At 41.9% G+C, this 21,024-nt stretch overlaps 1 protein-coding gene across 1 annotated transcript in view; it reads left to right on the forward strand.

The window, feature by feature from the left end:
- LOC118930377 (calcium/calmodulin-dependent protein kinase type 1G-like) overlaps window positions 1-21,024 on the forward strand; it is a 41,824-nt gene that overhangs the window by 11,104 nt on the left and 9,696 nt on the right. The window contains 3 exon segments of the mRNA XM_057489530.1: window positions 10,271-10,396; window positions 12,670-12,744; window positions 14,902-15,040. Coding sequence (XP_057345513.1) covers window positions 10,271-10,396; window positions 12,670-12,744; window positions 14,902-15,040 — 340 coding nt within the window.

Genomic DNA, 21,024 nt, shown 5'->3' on the forward strand with positions numbered 1-21,024 from the left:
CTCTGGCCTCGGCCATTGGAAGTGTGTTGCCGCCCGTCCCCCTCCCGGCAGCTGCTCACACGGCCCTTAGTCCCCCCACTCCAGCTGTGGAGTGACTCCTGTAGTCTTAGGCCTGGCCGAGGGAAGGAGCCTGTGACCTACGTCACCCCTGCTGTCCGTGTGTTACTACTCACTGTGACGAGAGGGGACACCTCCCGATCCGAGAGGGGGCTTCGGGCAGTGGTGCCCTTCACATACTCAGGGTGCCAGGTCTTCTCTTACATTTTGACCTTTGTTTTTGATTCTTCATGAAATGCCAGATCCAGACATCTAGCAGAACTTAATTTTTTTAATAATAAACTGCTGTTTTTATTTTTGGCATATCATCTTATATTCAAGAAAAACAGTAATTATTCTGATATTCAAATTTCAGGTAACTTTATTAACAAGCAACTATATTGAGATTCTCTTCTAGGTAACTAAGCGGGTGTGAAAGGACAAACATGTTTGTGCAGAAAAACTGGTTGCTCTGAACCACATGACTGGGCAGATATCAAGCTCCCTTGAGAACTATGCTCTGATCATGAACTTGGAAGAGAGTTTCATAAGCATGAAAGAGAGTTGAAATGGGTGAAATTGACCCTGCACCAAAACCCTATGTCTCAATTATTGCATCAAGTATGTCAGCTAAAACTAAATTTATTGGGGTAAGCAACAAGTCCCATTTTTATTTTTAGTTATAGTTACAATGGTACATTGCACCACAGGTTAAACACTTTTATGTTAATTTGCAATTTACTGCAACATTATTGACTAAAAAACCTGTAATTTTGGTCTATAGCCCATTAGGTTTAAAATATAGATACACAATTTGTAGCTACTAGTATGAAATTGGGAAACACTGGTCATGGAATTATAAAACGGTAGTGAAATATCTGTTCATACTTAGCCCATACTGATCACAGAGTATATATGAGAAGCTGCTCAGAGAGTGAGTCATCAGAATGTTGCAGGAGAGGAGGCCCTTTCTCTTACTTCTCCATAGTAACAATAATTGGCCCATCCATCGGTTCTTAAAGAGTCATCATGGTTTGCTATCTTGTCAAGTCCCCACTGTTTAATTCTCAGTCCTTTCTTTAATAGAGTTTTCAGTAATATGGTTTCAGTTTATATATTTTTATTGAAGTACAGTTGACATACAATCTTATATTTTTCAAATAGAAGGCACAGTGGTTTAACAATTACCCACATGACTTACTGTCTGCCAACATAGGAAGATGTTAGAGAGTCTTTGGTTATATTGTCTATGCTGTGCTACTGTCCATGTGACCCACCTATATTATGACTCAGAATTTCCATGCCTCTTTACTCCCTTCACTCTTTCCACTCATCCCTCCCTGCATGTTAACCACAAGTCACTTCTGTCTGTATCTACTGCTGTTTTGTTATTTTTGTTATTTTTGTTTTTAGGTTCCACAAATAAGTGATTTCATATGATATTTGTCTTTCTCCACCTGGTTTATTTCATTGAGCATAATACCATCCAGATCCATCCATGTTGTTGCAAATGGCAGGATTCCTTTCTTTTAATGGCTGAATAATAATCAGTTGTGTGTATGTACCACAGCTTCTTTATCTATTTTTCTATAAATGGACACTTTGGTTGCTTCCAAATCTTTGCTATTGTGAACAATGTGGCAATAAACATAGAAGTGCATATGTTTTTAATCAAGGATTTTGTTTTCTTCAGGCAAATTTATAGAAGAGGAAATATGAAACATGGTATTTCTATTTTTAGCTTTTGGAGGAACAGCCATATGACTTTTCATAGTGGGCTTTACTAATTTACAGCCGTCCCACCCACCCACAAACGCCTTCCCCTTAGTAACTACGAGTCACTTCCCAGTGTCTATGAATCTACCGCTGTTTTGCTAGCAGTGTTTTGCTCTGTTTTATATTCCACAAATAAGTGAAATCATATCATATTTGCCTTTTTCTGCCTGGCATATGTCACCGAGCATAATACCCCCAGATCCATCCATGTTGCAAATGGCAGGACTTCTTTCTTTTTTGTGGTTGAATAATATTCCATTATGTATATGTACCACGTCTTCCTTATAATCTCTATGGACACTTTGGTTACTTCCATATTTTGGTATTGTAAATAATGTGGCTATTAATATAGGGGGACATGCATGTTTTTGAATCAATGATTTTCTTTTCTTTGTGTAAATTCCTAGAAATGGAATTACTGGGTCATATGGTATCTCTATTTTTATCTTTTTGAGGAACCTACGTACTGCTTTCCACAGTGGCTGTACCTATTTACACTCTTACCAGTAGTACAGGAGGTTTCTCATTGTTCGACATCCTCACTAACACTTATTATTTCTTATCTTTTGGATAGTGGCAATTTTGACTGGTGTGAGGTGATATCTCACTGTGGTTTTTATTTGCATTTCACTCATGATCAGTGATGTGGAGCATCTATTCATATGCTGTGCACCATCTGTATTTCTTCTTTGGAAGAATGTCTGATTCAGTTTATTTCTTACTAGGATACTTTTGTTTATCTTCTTTAAACATCAAATTATTTTGGATTTCTTCCCATGTCACTGGCTACTATTTCTCTGCCTCCTCTGATCATCTTCCTAATCTCCCCAGACCCCATCATTAGAGGGACTCTTGGATCAGATTTATCATTCCATGTAGCTAACATCAACTCCTTGCAATAGCATCCAGACTCATGATTTGTAGGCCATCAACACACTAGACTCCCAAAGTTATGTCTCTGTAAAGCTCCTCTGATTTAAATTCCAGAAGTGTATATTCAGCTGTCCACTTCACATCCCCACATAGATGCCTAACAGGCATCTTGGAAACTAAAATCCTGATAATAATCTATAAATATTATATGCACACAGTTTTTCCCATTATCATTGATGGCAACTCCAATTTTTCTGGTACTGAGCAGTTTTCTCTCTCTGGTTCCACCCTTGATCCCTTCTTTCTCTTATAACCTGCACCCAACCTTCCATAAAATCCTGTTGTTTGGACCACCAAAATATACCCAGAATCAACTGAATCTTCCATCTCCACCATTACACCTTGATTGAAGCCACAAGAAATTTAGAATTGTTCAATAGCCACCTCACCTGGGATACTCTGTGTCTGCCTTGTCATCAGTACTATGTATAATCTGTCTGATATTAGGTCTTTGATGTCCTCTTTAATATTTTGTTCTATCTCTAATCTGTTCCAGCCTATGCTGGCCTTATGTTCTGATTTTATTTATTTTTTTTTTGAGAGGGCATCTCTCATATTTATTGATCAAATGGTTGTTAACAACAATAAAATTCTGTATAGGGGAGTCAATGCTCAATGCACAATCATTAATCTACCCCAAGCCTAATTCTTGTCAGTCTCCAATCTTCTGAACCATACCGAACAAGTTATTACATGGTGAACAAATTCTTACATAGTGAATAAGTTCTTACATGGTGAACAGTACAAGGGCAGTCATCACAGAAACTTTCGGTTTTGATCACGCATTATGAACTATAAACAATCATGTCAAATATGAGTATTCGTTTGATTTTTATACTTGATTTATATGTGGATCCCACATTTCTCCCTTTATTATTATTATTATTTTTTAAATAAAATGCTGAAGTGGTAGGTAGATGAAAGATAAAGGTAGAAAACATAGTTTAGTGTTGTAAGAGAGCAAATGTAGATGATCAGGTGTGTGCCTGTAGACTATGTGTTAATCCAAGCTAGATAAGGGCAATAAAACATCCACGGATGCAGAAGATTTCTCTCAAAACAGGGGAAGTGAGGTTCCAAGCCTCACCTCTGTTGATCCCCAATTTCTCACCTGATGGCCCCCCTGCGACTGTGCCTGTCTTAGATTGTTCCTCCCTTGAGGAATCTTACCCGTCTCTGGCTAACCAGTCATCTTCCGGGGCCATACAGGGAAATGTAAAGTTGGTAAGTGAGAGGGAAGCCTTATTGTTTGAAAAGGTTAGCTTTTTACTTCTTTGCAGATTTATGCCCTGTGGCTTCTATGTCCAGCATTTGTCTTGAGGTATCTTTACCACTTGGAAGAATTATGATACTCAGTAAATTCGATATGAGGCACGAATTCTATTTAAGGGTTGTAATTAGGAAGGAAGAAGAAAAGCTATAGAAGTAGCAGGCGGAAGGAAACATGGGAAGATTGATTATTTCTTTGTCATATCTTGTTGTAGAGTAACATAAGCATGTATAGGTTTTAAACTACTAATTAAATTGCACACACACATTAACATAATAGGAATACAGTTACATAACCAAAGCAGACCTATATTTACCAGCCATCTCCAGTGAAACCGAGAAAACCAGTTAGGCACCTTAGGCATTTGTGAAAACTTATCTATGATATGGTGGATATTGTCCAAATGAACTTGAACAGTCTGAGAGAAATCAGACAAATTAAAACAACCCATTCCTGGGGAATGTTCACATCCCTTATGTTCTTTTAACAGTAAATAGTCTGTAGTTGTAAGATTTTGGAGCGCTACAATTTGCTTTTCTAATTCTTGGTTGAGTTCCAACAGTATAGATCCAGTCAAATTTGTTGTTTTACTGTATGCACAGGCCAGCTTAGATATCTCCTTCCTCATTCCCATGGAAAGTCCAGGAACTGGTGGGATGAGTGAATCTACAACTGTAGCAGTGCCTGGATCTTTGTTGAGGTTTTTTGATGATCATCTTCTGGTATGAGTCTTCCAGAGAGTGCTGATGTTGGAAGTTCTTCATATCGTATCTTAGTTCATTTTCTGGGTAGCTCAATTAGGCTTTGATCCTCTGTATAAACACAAAGAGACCCTATGCCCACACTTTGATATGCCCTTTATACCACTGTGTAGAACTCACTGGAGGTCACCACACAGGAACTGCTTTTTTTTATAAGAGAAAGGAATATTATCAGAAAAATGTACCTCCATAGCCAAACATCTGACACCCTATAAGTGACCAAAATTGAGGATATTTAAAGCATGCGTTAATCATTGATTTACAGTTAGTTTTATCCTATCAGGGAGTAATCCCCCTTTTCTTTCTTTCCTTTTTTTTTTGTTATCATTAATCTACACTTACATGAAGAATATTATGTTTACTAGTCTCTCTCCTATACCAGGTCTGCCCTATAAACCCCTTTACTGTCACTGTCCATCAGCATAGCAAAATGTTGTAGAATCACTACTTGTCTTCTCTGTGTTGTACAGCCCTCCCCTTTCTCCCACCCCCCCATTATGCATGCTAATCTTAATACCGCCCTTCTTCTCCCCCCCTTATCCCTCCCTACCCACCCATCCTCCCCAGTCCCTTTCCCTTTGGTACCTGTTAGTCCATTCTTGGGTTCTGTGATTCCGCTGCTGTTTTGTTCCTTCAGTTTTTCCTTTGTTCTTATATTCCACAGATAAGTGAAATCATTTGGTATTTCTCTTTCTCCGCTTGGCTTATTTCACTGAGCATAATACCCTCCAGCTCCATCCATGTTGCTGCAAATGGTAGGATTTGCCCTCTTCTTATGGCTGAGTAATATTCCATTGTGTATATGTACCACATCTTCTTTATCCATTCATCTACCGATGGACATATAGGTTGCTTCCAATTCTTGGCTATTGTAAATAGTGCTGCGATAAACATAGGGGTGCATCTGTCTTTTTCAAACTTGATTGCTGCGTTCTTAGGGTAAATTCCTAGGAGTGGAATTCCTGGGTCAAATGGTAAGTCTGTTTTGAGCATTTTGAGGAACCTCCATACTGCTTTCCACAATGGTTGAACTAATTTACATTCCCACCAGCAGTGTAGGAGGGTTCCCCTTTCTCCACAGCCTTGCCAACATTTGTTGTTTGTCTTTTGGATGGTAGCCATCCTTACTGGTGTGAGGTGATACCTCATTGTAGTTTTAATTTGCATTTCTCTGATAATTAGCGATGTGAGGCATCTTTTCATGTGTCTGTTGGCCATCTGTATTTCTTTTTTGGAGAACTGTCTGTTCAGTTCCTCTGCCCATTTTTTAATTGGATTATTTGATTTTTGTTTGTTGAGGCGTGTGAGCTCTTTATATATTTTGGACATCAAGCCTTTATCGTATCTGTCATTAACAAATATATTCTCCCATACCGTAGGGTTCCTTTTTGTTCTATTGATGGTGTCTTTTGTTGTACAGAAGCTTTTCAGCTTAATATAGTCCCACTTGTTCATTTTTGCTGTTGTTTTCCTTGCCCAGGGAGATATGTTCAAGAAGAGGTCACTCATGTTTATGTCTAAGAGGTTTTTGCCTATGTTTTTTTCCACGAGTTTAATGGTTTCATGACTTACATTCAGGTCTTTGATCCATTTTGAGTTTACTTTTGTATATGGGGTTAGACAATGGTCCAATTTCATTCTCCTACATGTAGCTGTCCAGTTTTGCCAGCACCATCTGTTGAAGAGACTGTCATTTCACCATTGTATGTCCATGGCTCCTTTATCAAATATTAATTGACCATATATGTCTGGGTTAATGTCTGGATTCTCTAGTCTGTTCCATTGGTCAGTGGCTCTGTTCTTGTGCCAGTACCAAATTGTCTTGATTACTATGGCTTTATAGTAGAGCTTGAAGTTGGGGAGTGAGATCCCCCCTACTTTATTCTTCTTTCTCAGGATTGCTTTGGCTATTTGGGGTCTTTGGTGTTTCCATATGAATTTTTGAATTATTTGTTCCAGTTCATTGAAGAATGTTGCTGGTAGTTTCATAGGGATTGCATCAAATCTGTATATTGCTTTGGGCAGGATGGCCATTTTAACGATATTAATTCTTCCTAGCCACGAGCATGGGATGAGTTTCCATCTGTTAGTGTCCCCTTTAATTTCTCTTAAGAGTGACTTGTAGTTTTCAGAGTATAAGTCTTTCACTTCTTTGGTTAGGTTTATTCCTAGGTATTTTATTTTTTTTGATGCAATTGTGAATGGAGTTGTTTTCCTGATTTCTCTTTCTGTTGGTTCATTGTTAGTATATAGGAAAGCCACAGATTTCTGTGTGTTGATTTTGTATCCTGCAACTTTGCTGTATTCCGATATCAGTTCTAGTAGTTTTGGGGTGGAGTCTTTAGGGTTTTTTATGTACAGTATCATGTCATCTGCAAATAGTGACAGTTTAACTTCTTCTTTACCAATCTGGATTCCTTGTATTTCTTTATTTTGTCTGATTGCCGTGGCTAGGACCTCCAGTACTATGTTAAATAACAGTGGAGAGAGTGGGCATCCCTGTCTAGTTCCCGATCTCAGAGGAAATGCTTTCAGCTTCTCGCTGTTCAATATAATGTTGGCTGTGGGTTTATCATAGATGGCCTTTATTATGTTGAGGTACTTGCCCTCTATTCCCATTTTGCTGAGAGTTTTTAACATGAATGGATGTTGAACTTTGTCAAATGCTTTTTCAGCATCTATGGAGATGATCATGTGGTTTTTGTCTTTCTTTTTGTTGATGTGGTGGATGATGTTGATGGACTTTCGAATGTTGTACCATCCTTGCATCCCTGGGATGAATCCCTCTTGGTCATGGTGTATGATCCTTTTGATGTATTTTTGAATTCGGTTTGCTAATATTTTGTTGAGTATTTTTGCATCTACGTTCATCAGGGATATTGGTCTGTAGTTTTCTTTTTTGGTGGGGTCTTTGCCTGGTTTTGGTATTAGGGTGATGTTAGCTTCATAGAATGAGTTTGGGAGTATCCCCTCCTCCTCTATTTTTTGGAAAACTTTAAGGAGAATGGGTATTATGTCTTCCCTGTATGTCTGATAAAATTCCGAGGTAAATCCATCTGGCCCGGGGGTTTTGTTCTTTGGTAGTTTTTGGATTACCACTTCAATTTCGTTGCTGGTGATTGGTCTGTTTAGATTTTCTGTTTCTTTCTGGGTCAATCTTGGAAGGTTATATTTTTCTAGGAAGTTGTCCATTTCTCCTAGGTTTCCCAGCTTGTTAGCATATAGGTTTTCATAGTATTCTCTAATAATTCTTTGTATTTCGGTGGGGTCCCTCGTGATTTTTCCTTTCTTGTTTCTGATTCTGTTGATGTGTGTTGACTCTCTTTTCCTCTTAATAAGTCTGGCTAGAGGCTTATCTATTTTGTTTATTTTCTCGAAGAACCAGCTCTTGGTTTCATTGATTTTTTGGATCCTAGATTCTTAAAGGAATCTTTAAGGCTATGTGGTTCAATGCTCTGATTTTGTAATAAAGAAAGTGGGGTCTAGAGACCAGTAGAACATATAAGGAACCCCAACCCAGAGTCCTCACACATCCGCCCACCCATCCGCCCGTGCATCCATCACGCAGACACCATAGGGCATTTTCCATATGTAACCAGGCACAGAACCTGGCACCATCCTCCTCCTCCTCCCTTCATTCCCTGCCCCTTGCTTTACCCACAGCACTGGACTGCCCGCTGGCGGCCCACCCCTACCTCCTGCTCGGCACCTCCAGGCTTTTGCTCATGCTTCTTTCCTACCCGCACCTGAAACGTCACTTCCAACTTGGTTTTTCCAATGGGCTACCTCTCATTCCTCCCTTAAAACTGAACTCAGGGTGCTCTTCAGTCAGCGGGCGATATTTATGTGCTCCTCAGCCACCGCAATTTGTCACTTGGTCCACATTAGGAAATATGAGCCCTTTCCTTTAGCCTGCTGTCTTCTGGGAAAAACATATATTAACCATATGAAAGTGTCCAGTGTCTCCAAGGTGAACGGCATCTGCTGCAGTTGTGCAGTATACAAACTGCCCAACCGTAGCAAAGGTCCTGTCCTAAGTGTTCATTGTCTGTGGCCCCCTAATACCCACTGGTTATCTGTATGGGCCTGTCTCTCACACTAGATGCTAAGCTAGACCAGTATTAATCCAAGTACCTGACACAGAGAGGTTCTGTTAGCCAAACAAGCACTCACTGAATGCCTAGTAACATTTTTCAAATCAAATGTTAATTGCTCATTTGTCTGTATTCTTCACTAGTCTACAGGCTCCTTAAGAGCAGAAATACTTACCTTTTCATCTCCAGTGTCTAAGACTCAGTAGGTGCTCAATAAATCTTGATTGAAGGGCTGGGTGAATGAATAGAGCAAGCTCTGAAGGCTCTGATTAACTCAGTTTCAAGTGCAGCTGGGGGCAAACAGGAAACTCGGCCACAGGAAACAGCGACTGTTTTCTAGTGCAGATCCTCAGAGTCCTTACACCAGCTTGACTCTTCATTCTAGAGGCCCAGATGGCAGGGGAGAGGACGGCTCAGCTGTTTCCTCACTTAAACTCTATCTCCTGTTACTACCAAGGGTTCTCCCTAATGATATCCAAGCAATAATAGTAATAAAAGCAGCAATAGTATCTAATTTAATAGATGTCAGGAATGCTTTTAAGCCCTTTATGTACATTAACTCATTTAATCTTCTGAACAACCCTATGAATCAGATACTATTGACATTTCACTTTTCATATGAAGAAACTAGATATGCAGAAGTTAAGCAACTTATCACCCAAAAAGCTGAGGTTCTAACATGGACAATCTAGCTTCACCATCCACTAGTTAATCTCCCATCTGATAATCTGGTCTCCAGAGGACCCCCTTCAAACCGAGAAGCCTGTAATTCACAGTCCTACTCTGTGTCCCTATTGGGCTCAATCCTCTCCATCTTCAGAAAGCCTGCCCAGAGCTGCTGGGTTCTGCCTTTTGTCCTGGCAGATCCTACAGAATGAGAGGGTGCAGAGCCCTCTTGCCTCTGACAGTTGGCTCAGGGTCATTATCACCCTCTAAAACTGATACAGGGGTCTTTTCTCCCTTACTGTGTCTGAGTGCTGTTCCCCAGGGCTCCCTCCGACAGCCACTCTGGTGAGCCATACTTCACCACACTGAAAGTAGCGAAGCAAAAGAACTCTGCAGTGGCCTCTCTTTAATGGATTTGCCAAGTGGAGAAATCTCTCTGTAGCCAAAGCAGAGTCTCTGGGAGTCCTTCCCCAATTACAGAACCAGAAATAGAACCCACCTGGTCCCTGGGTCTATAGTCGAATTATTTCTTTCCTATGTGATAGATGAGAGAAACGACACAGGGGCATGTCAGATAGGGTCTGCCGTCAGCACAGCTGGTCAGGTGCCCATCACAACAGTGGAAACTAACAACAAGCCACACCTTCTTTCATCTACCCTCTGGTTTTGCCTCCAGCAATGTTCGCTAGCCAAATCAGTGCTGTCGTGTTTATCTCTTCGTACCTTTTACTCAGGGGAGCTTTTTCAGTTTTCCTGGTGAAGCAAAGGGTGACTGGGAAGCTCTCTGCCCTGAAGTGCATCAAGAAGTCCCCTGCCTTCTGGAACAGCAGTCTCGAGAATGAGATTGCTGTGTTGAAAAGGTGAGTGGCTCTTAGGGTGTTGGATACAAATGTGGGATCAAAACATTTCCTTCCCAGATTACCTTCAAGAAGGACTGGCACTGGATTTCCATATTCAAAAGTTTACATACTCTCTTTGACTGAGTTGGTGGATGAGTTTGGGTCAGTGTGATCAATCAGCCAAGTTTGGCCAGACAGCTATCTTGGCTGATTTTTTTTCCAGCTCAGTGACTAGTGAAACAACCAGCAGCAGCATCTGACTTGTGCACACAGACCAGAGAGTAGTGACCTTAAGGTGGCAAGAATTGATGGAGGGCCAACACCAGGAAGAATCAAAAGTTAAGCAAGCAGCATACGCTTTGGAAATTATTCTCAATTTGGACCAAAGCAACTGTAGGTTCAGCTTCCCAACCATCATGATAGAGTCTATGCTAACAAAGCATCAAATGTTTACAGCAGAACTCAAACAATACAGCCTTGTGGAACCCCTGTGGTGTGCCCAAAGTGTAACAGCCATCAGTGCCATGAGGATGAGGCCAACGAAATCCCTCACCCTCAGGAACTCACATGTTATGGGCAGAGACAGAGGTAGCAGCCACAGACTCTAATCCCATTGCATGTGAGCCACACTAGCCGAAGGCAAAGTTTGGAGGAAACAGAGATTCATTTTGTCTACACATGTGTTCCCATGAATTTGGAGTATTAGGTACATTTTCAAAGAAAAGGGACCTTGATGGATGAGTAGAATTTTGTTCAGGCAGGAAGGGAAGTGCTGAAAGGCAATTCAGGTCAAGAGTAGCATAAGTTTTAACATAAAATCATGAAAGTACAAAGGATGCTAGGGCAGAGTTAGTATTGGGAGTCCCAGAACTCAGAGTGTGTACCGTCAAGGGACAGGAGATGAAATTAAAATGGTCAAGGGAGACCTTATTAAAAGGGGTCTTGGATGCCATGATAAATAATGTCAATGAGAACAGGGAGTAGGTTCGTCTTTCTTATTGCATTGTACCATCTGTCCCACACAGCATAGGTGCTCAATAAACGTGTGTTCAGTGAGTAAACCATTGATAAGTTCATCTTAGTATTGTCAGCTTACAAGGGTAGTTGAATCCATCAGGTAACCATTGTTAGAGGTCTATATTTTTAGAAATGCCTTAAGGATGACAGTATTATTGATTATGTATTTACTATTTCCCAAGCACTGTACTAGGCATTTTTCATGCATTATCTCTTTTAATCCCAATATAACCCTTTGCGAGAGGTGCACATGGAAAGTAAGGCTTAGATTTGAGTAAGCCAGCCAGTTACTCCGTTAGTGCCAAGCTGGATCTAAACTCAGACCAACCAATTTAGAGTCTAAGTTCTTAACCCATGTGCTGCACAGCCATGATTAAAACATCTAGAAATTTTCCTGCTGGACAGATATGCACAAAATTGCTGCCTGGGAAGAATGGGAAGCGAAGCCCCCCCAGCTATTACGGTTATTCTGCTTTACTGTGCTATTACTCTGCTCTGAGTAATCCTAGACAGAGGTCATCTACAGCAAGGTTTTCTGGCCACAGTGCTATTACCATTTTAGACCAGATAATTCTGTATTGGGTTGGGGGCTATGCTGTGCAGTGTAAGCTGTTCAGCTACATTCCTGCCTCTACCCACTAGATGCCAATAGCACCTGCTCCCTCCCTAATCGTGATGATCCAAAATGCCTCTAGATATTACCAAACATCCCCTGAGGGACAAAATAGCCCTGAATGAAAATAATTGATCTAAGACATCCTACAGAACTGACCCCCCAAATGAGCATCTGTCCTGCTTCTCACAATATCCTCAAACAATGATTTTGTGGCACTTCCCCCATGGTGACCCATGAGGACACTTATCAGCCCTAAATCCCTCCTCTTATGGCCCATGTTCTTCATGCAATGCTTCTGAAGGAGATCTGGGCACCCATTGTGTGAAATAATCTAGTTTCGGGCACTCCCTTAGCCTCCTTCATTTCCTTTACCTTTTACTTGGTAAAGTTTAGTGACATTCCTGGAGTAACAAAGAAATGTTTGTTCCCTGTAGGCAAGATGATCAATTATCCATTAAAAAATAGGGACTGAACACCACTCTGGGGGCCTTTTCTCCAGGATTTCACTGGGACTGCCTACCCAGTAGGAAAGCTGCATGATCTTCCTAAACGTGGTCATCAAAAGTCTCTAACAAATAAAAGTCCAGTTGGGCTGGGTCTGCATTCTCTGTCCGGACAACCTAAATCACATGGCTTTCACCATGACCCTTACTTTTCCCAGGATCAAGCATGAGAACATTGTGACCCTGGAGGACATCTGTGAGAGCTCTACTCACTGCTACTTGGTCATGCAGCTGTGAGTGAAGGGGACCCACTTCCTCCGCAGACATCTCACGGGGTCTGGGGGGCCTAGAGGAGGCTGGTTAGTGGTGAGGGAAGGATGGTCATTAAAAGACAACATCAAGATTAGTTCAAGAGGCCCTGAAATGCCAAGAGTTCTGTGAAATACAATACGCCACTGGTCATGCTCGTGTTCTATGTGGATGGAGGAGTAAAGCTTGAGCTGATAATTGAGTTGGTATGTACCAGTCCAGCCTTACCAGTCATTAAAATATTAACTACCAGCTGGCAAATAGCTGTGACCCCAATCCCTGCATCCTCCCCTGCTGTTCAGTCTCTCCCCTCAGACTTTTTAGACCCCCCACACACATACAAACACCACCCTATAAGAGAAGGGGTAATGCCTAGTGTAACTGGAGGCCTCAGAACCCTTTTCGGGCCCATAGCTTGAGTCCATTTTGACCAGTCAATCTGTGTCCATCCAACTGGATATTAAATGCTTTAACATCACTTCAGGGTAAAACCATGGTAGGATTAGAAGACAGGTAGATATATTGCAAGATCAAGACTTGTCCATATTTAAAAACAGGCTGTAATTGTGTGTGTCCATCTGGACCAGAAATGGTACCTCATTAGAAAGGTTTCCATATAATTATCATGTATAAATAAGAGTTCTGCCTGAGAGTGACTGCTGCAGGGATCGGCCAGTGCTCCTGAGGGCTCAGCCTTGGGCCCAGAGATACTTCTATTTTTCAAGTACACACACACACATCACTGTGTAATCATATTGTGGCTGGATTCATGTTATTGACTGATGGGCTGATTCCTCAGAAACTTTAATGAGCTGACTCAAGCCTAAACAGCCTAGTAACTCCTAGGCTCACCTGAGTCCCAGTGACTATCAGGAAGTCAAGAGAGTGAGGTAGAGGGTGCCCAGAGCAGGACTAACAAGTCAACAGGGACCAAGTGGCCAGTTCAACAGGATTCCCACCGTCACTCAGACAGCCCAGGTGAGGCGGGGAGGTAGGCAGATTCAGATGTCACTGAAGAGCGGCCATGCCTAGGAGAGGACCAGCTCCAGGACCCAGGTCAGTCTGAGTCAGGAATTCACAGCTGTGCACCCAGAGTACCTTTCTCATGGACCTGCCGCTCCTAGAGCAGAGCCTGGAGCTTCAGGACAGAAGCCAAAGGAGTAGATGGTGTGCATGTTGATTGAAGAAGCTCTGTTGCCTCATCACTGCATGGCCCCATCCTGTGTGCATGTTCACATCCAAATGTCATGGAACCGTGGGGGGACACCTGCGATAGATCAGAAACCCGGGCTCATGGCTGAAGTACTCAGGGGTGCTAATCCCAGAGAAGACCTCAGGAGGGCATCTCATTGTCTTCACATACTTACAAAGGCTCATAGGAAAGGACGGTGTTCTTTACCTGGGTGGCCCCAGTGGTATGTGCTGGTAGAAGCTACAGGAGTCAACTTCCATCATTATTATAGAAATACTAAGAAGGTGACAAAAGATAAATCAGTCTGTCTTAAGAAGTCATGAGTTCTTTGCCACTAAGCTATTCCACTACTGACCAGAAAACTTCTTGGCAAAATAGTAGAGATGGCATTCAAGAGAGGAGGGCCAGCCTCATCTTAACGCTCCTCTGAACCAGAACGTTCCATTTCACTTGAGCCTTAAAACACCACTCCACCTCCACCCTGTAATTCCCACTTTAGACAGCCCAGAGTTGCAAAACAAGGAAAGAAATCATGTCATATGCACTTTTAGCCTTACTGGAACACCTTCTCACTTTGCCTGATTTCAGTCTCACCATATTCAGTTTCTAGCATGCCTTCCTGTGCCATAGGCCAGGGAGGAAGGCAGCTAAGACATGTGTCCCCTCTAAGAGATTACTGGCTTCTTTCTAGACCGTAACCAGGGGCATTTTGCATTTTAAAAGACATTTCCAGGGAGTGGTCAATGGTTGGCCCAGAAAAATGACTTCTTAGTGATACCACTTCAGCATGCAAAGGCGGTATTCTGAGCTTGGAGGGGTCCTCTCTGCACAGTCCATGAGCACTTGCCTATTCTGATGCAGCTGTGTCCATGGCTGCAGAGCAAATACATTCACATCCCTTTGACCTGAAATAAGAGCTAGATTCCTGCACTTGCCCCTGTGCCCGCAGTGTTTCTGGTGGGGAGCTCTTTGACTGGATCCTGGAGCGGGGTGTCTACACAGAGAAGGATGCCAGCCTGGTGATCCAGCAGGTCTTGTCAGCAGTGAAATACCTCCATGAGAATGGCATCATCCACAGAGACTTAAAGGTACCAAGGCAGGACTCCTTGGTGGGACAGAGAATGACCCGTCAGGAGACTGCATGGGTCATGGGTAGTCTAAGGTCTGTAAAGCAGAGAGTTGTACTAATAGAGTCCTGAGTCCCCTTCTGCCTTCGGATTCCTTAAACAAATCACAGATGACCAAGCAATCTTTGTTAATTTGCACCTCAACCTTTTCTTGAACTTTTCATTAGGCCCCACCCTATTAGGATAGCAAGATAACCACACATCTTGAACCCAGCCACAGTCAAAAGCAAATGTAGAGGGGGGCGGAAGATGGCGGCGTGAGTAGAGCAGCGGAAATCTCCTCCCAAAACAACATATATCTATGAAAATATAACAAAGACAACCCTTCCTAGAATAAAGACCAGAGGACACAGGACAATATCCAGACCACATCCACACCTGAGAGAACCCAGCGCCGCGCGAAGGGGGTAAGATACAAGCCCCGGCCCCGCGGGAGCCGAGCGCCCCTCCCCCCAGCTCCCGGCGGGAGAAGAGCAGGCAGAGCGGGAGGGAGACGGAGCCCAGGGCTGCCGAACACCCAGCCCCAGCCATCCGGGCCAGAGTGCAGGGCCCTCTATACTGGGAAAACAGGGCAGCAAGAACAGTGAGCAGGCACTGGAGGCTGGGCGACAGAGGACATAAGAAAAGCGCGCGACCATTTTTTTTTTTTTTTTGCTTTTTTGCTGCTTTGTTTTGGCGAGCGCTTTTTGGAAGTCTTAAAGGGACAGGGACCCCAATATTAGGGAAACAGGGCAGAAAGACCGGTGAGCAGAGGCCTGAGGCTGGCACCGGAGAATAAAGAAAAACGAACGACCACCTTTTTTTTTTAATTAAAAAAAATTTTTTTTTTTAATTAAAAAAAATTTTTTTTCTTGTTTTTTTTTGTGGTCGTTGTTTTGTTTTGGCGGGTGCTTTTTGGAAGTCTTAAAGGGGCAGGGCGGGCCACTTAATCCAGAGGTAGGGAATCCGGGATCTCTGGGCACCCTAACCCCTGGGCTGCAGGGAGCAGGGAGGCCCCTTACGGAGATAAATAGCCTCCCAGCAGCTCCTGCTCCAACGCAACTCCACCATTTTGGAGTCGCTGCCCGAGCCAGGCCACGCCCACAGCAACAGCGGAGATTAACTCCATAGCAGCCGGGCAGGAAGCAGAAACCCTGTCTGCGCGCAGCTGCGCAGCACAAGCCACTAGAGGCCGCTGTTCTCCCAGGAGAGGAGGGCCACAAACCAACAAGAAAGGAAGTCCTTCCAGCCGTCACTCGTCCCAGTTCTGCAGACTATTCCTATCACCATGAAAAGGCAAAGCTACAGGCAGACAAAGATCACAGAGACAACACCAGAGAAGGAGACAGACCTAACCAGTCTTCCTGACAAAGAATTCAAAATAAGAATCATAAACATGCTGACAGAGATGCAGAGAAATACGCAAGAGAAATGGGATGAAGTCCGGAAGGAGATCACAGATGCCAGAAAGGAGATCGCAGAAATGAAACAAACTCTGGAAGGGTTTATAAGCAGAATGGATAGAATGCAAGAGGCCATTGATGGAATTGAAATCAGAGAACAGGAACGCATGGAAGCTGACATAGAGAGAGACAAAAGGATCTCCAGGAATGAAACAATATTAAGAGAACTGTGTGACCAATCTAAAAGGAGCAATATCCGTATTATAGGGGTCCCAGAAGAAGAAGAGAGAGGCAAAGAGATGGAAAGTATCTTAGAAGAAATAATTGCTGAAAACTTCCCCACACTGGGGGAGGAAGTAATCAAACAGACCACGGAAATACACAGAACCCCCAACAGAAAGGATCCAAGAAGGGCAACACCAAGACACATAATAATTAAAATGGCAAAGATCAAGGACAAGGAAAGAGTGTTAAAGGCAGCTAGAGAGAAAAAGGTCACCTATAAAGGGAAACCCATCAGGCTAACGTCAGATTTCTCAACAGAAACCCTACAGGCCAGAAGAGAATGGCATGATATATTTAATACAATGAAACAGAAGGGCCTTGAACCAAGGATACTGTATCCAGCACGACTATCATTCAAATATGACGGTGGGATTAAACAATTCCCAGACAAACAAAAGCTGAGGGAATTTGCTTTCCACAAACCACCTCTACAGAACATCTTACAGGGACTGCTCTAGATGGGAGCACTCCTAGAAAGAGCACAGCACAAAACACCCAACATATGAAGAATCGAGGAGGAGGAACAAGAAGGGAGAGAAGAAAAGAATCTCCAGACAGTGTATATAACAGCTCAATAAGCGAGCTAAGTTAGGCAGTAAGATACTAAAGAGGCTAACCTTGAACCTTTGGTAACCACGAATTTAAAGCCTGCAATGGCAATAAGTACATATCTTTCAATAGTCACCCTAAATGTTAATGGGTTGAATGCACCAATCAAAAGACACAGAGTAACAGAATGGATAAAAAAGCAAGACCCATCTATATGCTGCTTACAAGAAACTCACCTCAAACCCAAAGACATGTACAGACTAAAAGTCAAGGGATGGAAAAACATATTTCAAGCAAACAACAGTGAGAAGAAAGCAGGGTTTGCAGTACTAATATCAGACAAAATAGACTTCAAAACAAAGAAAGTAACAAGAGATAAAGAAGGACACTACATAATGATAAAGGGCTCAGTCAAACAAGAGGATATAACCATTCTAAATATATATGCACCCAACACAGGAGCACCAGCATATGTGAAACAAATACTAACAGAACTAAAGGGGGATATAGACTGCAATGCATTCATTCTAGGAGACTTCAACACACCACTCACCCCAAAGGATAGATCCACTGGGCAGAAAATAAGTAAGGACACGGAAGCACTGAACAACACAGTAGAGCAGATGGACCTAATAGACATCTATAGAACTCTACATCCAAAAGCAGCGGGATATACATTCTTCTCAAGTGCACATGGAACATTCTCCAGAATAGACCACATACTAGGCCACAAAAAGAGCCTCAGAAAATTCCAAAAGATTGAAATCCTACCAACCAACTTTTCAGACCACAAAGGCATAAAACTAGAAATAAACTGTACAAAGAAAGCAAAGAGGCTCACGAACACATGGAGGCTTAACAACACGCTCCTAAATAATCAATGGATCAATGACCAAATCAAAATGGAGATCCAGCAATATATGGAAACAAATGACAACAACAACACTAAGCCCCAACTTCTGTGGGACACAGCAAAAGCAGTCTTAAGAGGAAAGTATATAGCAATCCAAGCATATTTAAAAAAGGAAGAGCAATCCCAAATGAATGGTCTAATGTCACAATTATCGAAATTGGAAAAAGAAGAACAGATGAGGCCTAAGGTCAGCAGAAGGAGGGACATAATAAAGATCAGAGAAGAAATAAATAAAATTGAGAAGAATAAAACAATAGCAAAAATCAATGAAACCAAGAGCTGGTTCTTCGAGAAAATAAACAAAATAGATAAGCCTCTAGCCAGACTTATTAAGAAGAAAAGAGAGTCAACACAAATCAACAGTATCAGAAACGAGAAAGGAAAAATCACGACGGACCCCACGGAAATGCAAAGAATTATTGGAGAATACTATGAAAACCTATATGCTAACAAGCTGGGAAACCTAGGAGAAATGGACAACTTCCTAGAAAAATATAACCTTCCAAGATTGACCCAGGAAGAAACAGAAAATCTAAACAGACCAATTACCAGCAACGAAATTGAAGAGGTAATCAAAAAACTACCAAAGAACAAAACCCCCGGGCCAGATGGATTTACCTCGGAATTTTATCAGACATACAGGGAAGACATAATACCCATTCTCCTTAAAGTTTTCCAAAAAATAGAGGAGGAGGGGATACTCCCAAACTCATTCTATGAAGCTAACATCACCCTAATACCAAAACCAGGCAAAGACCCCACCAAAAAAGAAAACTACAGACCAATATCCCTGATGAACGTAGATGCAAAAATACTCAACAAAATATTAGCAAACCGAATTCAAAAATACATCAAAAGGATCATACACCATGACCAAGTGGGATTCATTCCAGGGATGCAAGGATGGTACAACATTCGAAAGTCCATCAACATCATCCACCACATCAACAAAAAGAAAGACAAAAACCACATGATCATCTCCATAGATGCTGAAAAAGCATTTGACAAAGTTCAACATCCATTCATGTTAAAAACTCTCAGCAAAATGGGAATAGAGGGCAAGTACCTCAACATAATAAAGGCCATCTATGATAAACCCACAGCCAACATTATATTGAACAGCGAGAAGCTGAAAGCATTTCCTCTGAGATCGGGAACTAGACAGGGATGCCCACTCTCTCCACTGTTATTTAACATAGTACTGGAGGTCCTAGCCACGGCAATCAGACAAAATAAAGAAATACAAGGAATCCAGATTGGTAAAGAAGAAGTTAAACTGTCACTATTTGCAGATGACATGATACTGTACATAAAAAACCCTAAAGACTCCACCCCAAAACTACTAGAACTGATATCGGAATACAGCAAAGTTGCAGGATACAAAATCAACACACAGAAATCTGTGGCTTTCCTATATACTAACAATGAACCAACAGAGAGAGAAATCAGGAAAACAACTCCATTCACAATTGCATCAAAAAAAATAAAATACCTAGGAATAAACCTAACCAAAGAAGTGAAAGACTTATACTCTGAAAACTACAAGTCACTCTTAAGAGAAATTAAAGGGGACACTAACAGATGGAAACTCATCCCATGCTCGTGGCTAGGAAGAATTAATATCGTTAAAATGGCCATCCTGCCCAAAGCAATATACAGATTTGATGCAATCCCTATGAAACTACCAGCAACATTCTTCAATGAACTGGAACAAATAATTCAAAAATTCATATGGAAACACCAAAGACCCCGAATAGCCAAAGCAATCCTGAGAAAGAAGAATAAAGTAGGGGGGATCTCACTCCCCAACTTCAAGCTCTACTATAAAGCCATAGTAATCAAGACAATTTGGTACTGGCACAAGAGCAGAGCCACAGACCAATGGAACAGACTAGAGAATCCAGACATTAACCCAGACATATATGGTCAATTAATATTTGATAAAGGAGCCATGGACATACAATGGCGAAATGACAGTCTCTTCAACAGGTGGTGCTGGCAAAACTGGACAGCTACATGTAGGAGAATGAAACTGGACCATTGTCTAACCCCATATACAAAAGTAAACTCAAAATGGATCAAAGACCTGAATGTAAGCCATGAAACCATTAAACTCCTGGAAGAAAACATAGGCGAAAACCTCTTAGACATAAACATGAGTGACCTCTTCTTGAACATATCTCCCCGGGCAAGGAAAACAACAGCAAAAATGAGTAAGTGGGACTATATTAAGCTGAAAAGCTTCTGTACAGCAAAAGACACCATCAATAGAACAAGAAGGATCCCTACAGTATGGGAGAATATATTTGAAAATGACACATCCGATAAAGGCTTGACGTCCAGAATATATAAGGAGCTCTCACGCCTCAACAAACAAAAAACAAATAACCCAATTAAAAAATGGGCAGAGGAACTGAACAGACAGTTCTCCAAAAAAGAAATACAGATGGCCAACAGACACATGAAAAGATGCTCCACATCGCTAATTATCAGAGAAATGCAAATTAAAACGACAATGAGGTATCACCTCACACCAGTAAGGATGGCTGCCATCCAAAAGACAAACAACAACAAATGTTGGCGAGGCTGTGGAGAAAGGGGAACCCTCCTACACTGCTGGTGGGAATGTAAGTTAGTTCAACCATTGTGGAAAGCAGTATGGAGGTACATCAAAATGCTCAAAACAGACTTACCATTTGACCCAGGAATTCCACTCTTAGGAATTTACCCTAAGAATGCAGCAATCAAGTATGAGAAAGACAGATGCACCCCTATGTTTATTGCAGCACTATTTACAATAGCCAAGAATTGGAAGC

The sequence above is a fragment of the Manis pentadactyla genome, chromosome 12 (assembly GCF_030020395.1).
Source record: "Manis pentadactyla isolate mManPen7 chromosome 12, mManPen7.hap1, whole genome shotgun sequence".
NCBI lineage: Eukaryota > Metazoa > Chordata > Mammalia > Pholidota > Manidae > Manis > Manis pentadactyla.